Source organism: Papaver somniferum, chromosome 11 (assembly GCF_003573695.1).
Source record: "Papaver somniferum cultivar HN1 chromosome 11, ASM357369v1, whole genome shotgun sequence".
Lineage (NCBI taxonomy): Eukaryota > Viridiplantae > Streptophyta > Magnoliopsida > Ranunculales > Papaveraceae > Papaver > Papaver somniferum.
Genome location: NC_039368.1, coordinates 9,568,964 through 9,572,350, shown reverse-complemented (window position 1 = coordinate 9,572,350; position 3,387 = coordinate 9,568,964). Strand labels below are relative to the sequence as shown.

Sequence of the window (3,387 nt, the reverse complement as noted above, 5' to 3'; positions counted from 1 at the left end):
AAATGCAGGCGGGTGAAGTTTGATTCACTGAACCTCTGTGTTTCCGGGATACACTTGCGTAGAAAATTTATCTGGGGCATTTACGGGTGTGACACCAGGCATCACCATTAACCTGGAACACATTATCTAAACTGAAGTTGAACAATTGCACCTATTATACCGACAACAACGGTGTTGTAAAAGTCATACTCTGATGATTATCTGATGTTTTACCACTTTAATATGCTGTATCCTTCTGAGCAAACCTCAAATATGCGGCCATTTTCAAGTCAAGTGTCTCTGATACTTGATATCGAGCTTCCTTATCACTAGCTGAGCCTAAGACTCACCGGCCAGTCGTACCTCTCAGCCGCAGTGCATGTATGACAGCGTCGTACATGAATGTGTGTATCATCATATTCCCTGGCGGTGGCCCACATCAAATCGACGGTGGAAACTAAATCTTCGTAGATGCATCTAAAGGCAGAAAAAGACACCCTAAGGGTTTATAAGAAGAGAGGCCTCGCACATTATTTCAGTTTTTCTAGGTTTTGTGAAAACGCTCTGTGCTGCGGAGCTTAACTTTTCGGCGATTCAGGTTAGGGTTTATATTCCTTCAGTTCTTCTTCGATTGTCATCATGTTTGTAGCTTGTAATCGTTTTGTAATTCTCTGATTGTTTTGTATGATTCGTTTTGAAATAGTAAAAGCGATTGTATGTTTAGGTATCTGAGTGATAACATGATGTTATTTCTTTGTTGATTCAGTTGAATTTCGATCTCTGTTACTAGTTATGTTAGATCTGCAGAATATCATGTTTAGGATTTCTCTGATGGTTTTTTGTGGTTTAGTGAATAGTTTTTTTTTTTTTTTTGAAATTGTAAATCGATGTGGTGCTTTGAAAACCTAAGCGTTAGCAGCTTATCTTCTGTCGATATGATTGAATTCAATTTTGTGGTTTTAGTGAGCTTAGATCTGGTAACTGTCGGACGATCTACATGATTTATTGTATTGTTTGTTTGATGTTTGCATATGAGAAGTAGATTATATTAGTTCGATTACATGATTTAGTTTTCGTTTATAACTTGATGATTTTTTGGATAACATGATGTTTGTTTTTTGATAATATGATTTAGTGTGTTGTTTTTATGTTCGTTTGTAACTTGATAATTTCATGCGTTTTTGGATAACATGATGTTTGTTTTTTGATAACATGATTTCAGATTTTCTTTTATATCTGTATTTGAAACTTAGTGTTCTTTGGATTAATAGCTATTGAGGTGATGTTAGAATCTTGTGCCAGGGAATTTCGTTAAACTGCTTGTTTATCTGTTTAGTCTATTGGTTTATTAGCTGTTATTAGTTTATCTGTATAATCCTATCCAAAATTGTTTGTTTAAATTTTTTTTTCGTTTGTTGGTATGTTGTGCAGTTAATTTCTAAGATTTCAATATGGGTAAAGAGAAGGTTCACATCAACATTGTCGTCATTGGACATGTCGACTCTGGTAAATCGACCACCACTGGTCACTTGATCTACAAGCTTGGAGGTATTGACAAGCGTGTTATTGAAAGATTCGAGAAGGAGGCTGCTGAGATGAACAAGAGGTCATTCAAGTACGCATGGGTTCTTGACAAGCTTAAGGCTGAACGTGAGCGTGGTATTACCATTGATATTGCCTTGTGGAAGTTTGAGACCACCAAGTACTACTGCACAGTTATTGATGCTCCTGGACATCGTGACTTTATCAAAAACATGATTACTGGTACTTCTCAGGCTGATTGTGCCGTCCTCATTATTGATTCCACCACTGGAGGTTTTGAGGCTGGTATCTCAAAGGATGGTCAGACTCGTGAGCATGCTCTTCTTGCTTTCACCCTTGGTGTCAAGCAGATGATCTGTTGTTGTAACAAGGTATGCCTTTCTCACAGTTCTTTTCCTGACTATGAAATTTAAACATTCTAATGCTGTGTATCTTTCCTGTGGCTAACTATAATTTGTGTTTCGTGTTTGTAGATGGATGCCACCACCCCCAAGTACTCAAAGGCTAGGTACGATGAAATTGTCAAGGAGGTCTCATCTTACTTGAAGAAGGTTGGATACAACCCAGAAAAAATTGCATTTGTTCCTATCTCCGGATTCGAGGGAGACAACATGATTGAAAGGTCCACCAACCTTGACTGGTACAAGGGACCAACTCTCCTTGAGGCTCTTGACAACATCTCTGAGCCAAAGAGACCCTCAGACAAGCCCCTTCGTCTTCCCCTTCAGGATGTTTACAAGATTGGAGGTATCGGAACTGTGCCAGTTGGACGTGTTGAAACCGGAGTCATCAAGCCTGGTATGGTTGTTACCTTTGGACCCACCGGTTTGACCACTGAAGTTAAGTCTGTGGAGATGCACCACGAAGCCCTTCTAGAAGCTCTTCCAGGAGACAATGTTGGGTTCAATGTCAAGAATGTTGCAGTGAAGGATCTCAAGCGTGGTTTCGTCGCCTCCAACTCAAAGGATGACCCTGCCAGGGAAGCTGCCAACTTCACCTCCCAGGTCATCATCATGAACCATCCTGGTCAGATCGGTAATGGTTATGCTCCAGTTCTTGACTGTCACACATCTCACATTGCTGTGAAGTTCGCTGAGATCCAAACCAAGATTGATAGGCGATCTGGAAAGGAGCTTGAGAAGGAGCCCAAGTTCTTGAAGAACGGTGATGCGGGTATTATTAAGATGATTCCAACCAAGCCCATGGTTGTAGAGACCTTTGCTCAGTACCCACCTCTTGGACGTTTTGCTGTTAGGGACATGAGGCAGACAGTTGCTGTTGGTGTCATCAAGGGAGTTGAGAAGAAGGACCCAACAGGAGCCAAGGTTACCAAGTCTGCTGTCAAGAAGAAATGAAATGTGCTGCCAAGGTTAACTAGAGGGATGGTGCTAGGAGGATCTACAGGAAGGACTTGTCTCTATTGCTTTACTATTAGTCAGTTTCATTTTTGCTTTTTGTTGGTTAGGTATCTGTGCAGTCTCTTGTTCTGTAACGCTTTTGTTTTGTTGCGCGTCCGGATGCAAACCTGGGTGCTTGACAGGCGGTGGCAACAAAATGTTAGGTTGTTCAGTTGAAGTTCCTTTAAAAACATATGTTTGATTTTGGGTTTTCAATTCAAGACTTTTTACTTGCTTAACCCTGTTAATTGGATTGAATATCGTATTTGGTATTTATTGTCTTCAGAGTTGTACCTTAAGTGCCTTCTTGTTTTGCTTTGCGTCTCATTTTTCAGAAGACTGCAGATTTTTAGGTGGTTAACTTTGGTGAACACTCGCTGTACCAGTTTTGAGTACATGGATTACTATGCTATTGTGCGTTTTATAATCCTTGAACTATACTCTGCCTGAAATGCAGAAGTCAGGTTCA

General features: G+C 40.2%; 1 protein-coding gene across 1 annotated transcript; it reads left to right on the top strand.

The window, feature by feature from the left end:
• Positions 1-487: 487 nt before the first annotated feature.
• Positions 488-3,157, top strand: LOC113323209 (elongation factor 1-alpha). The gene is made up of 3 exons (XM_026571486.1): positions 488-577; positions 1,411-1,892; positions 1,995-3,157. Exons 2-3 carry the CDS (start codon positions 1,431-1,433, stop codon positions 2,874-2,876), a joined length of 1,344 nt encoding a protein of 447 aa, XP_026427271.1. The 5' UTR covers positions 488-577; positions 1,411-1,430; the 3' UTR covers positions 2,877-3,157.
• Positions 3,158-3,387: the final 230 nt, after the last annotated feature.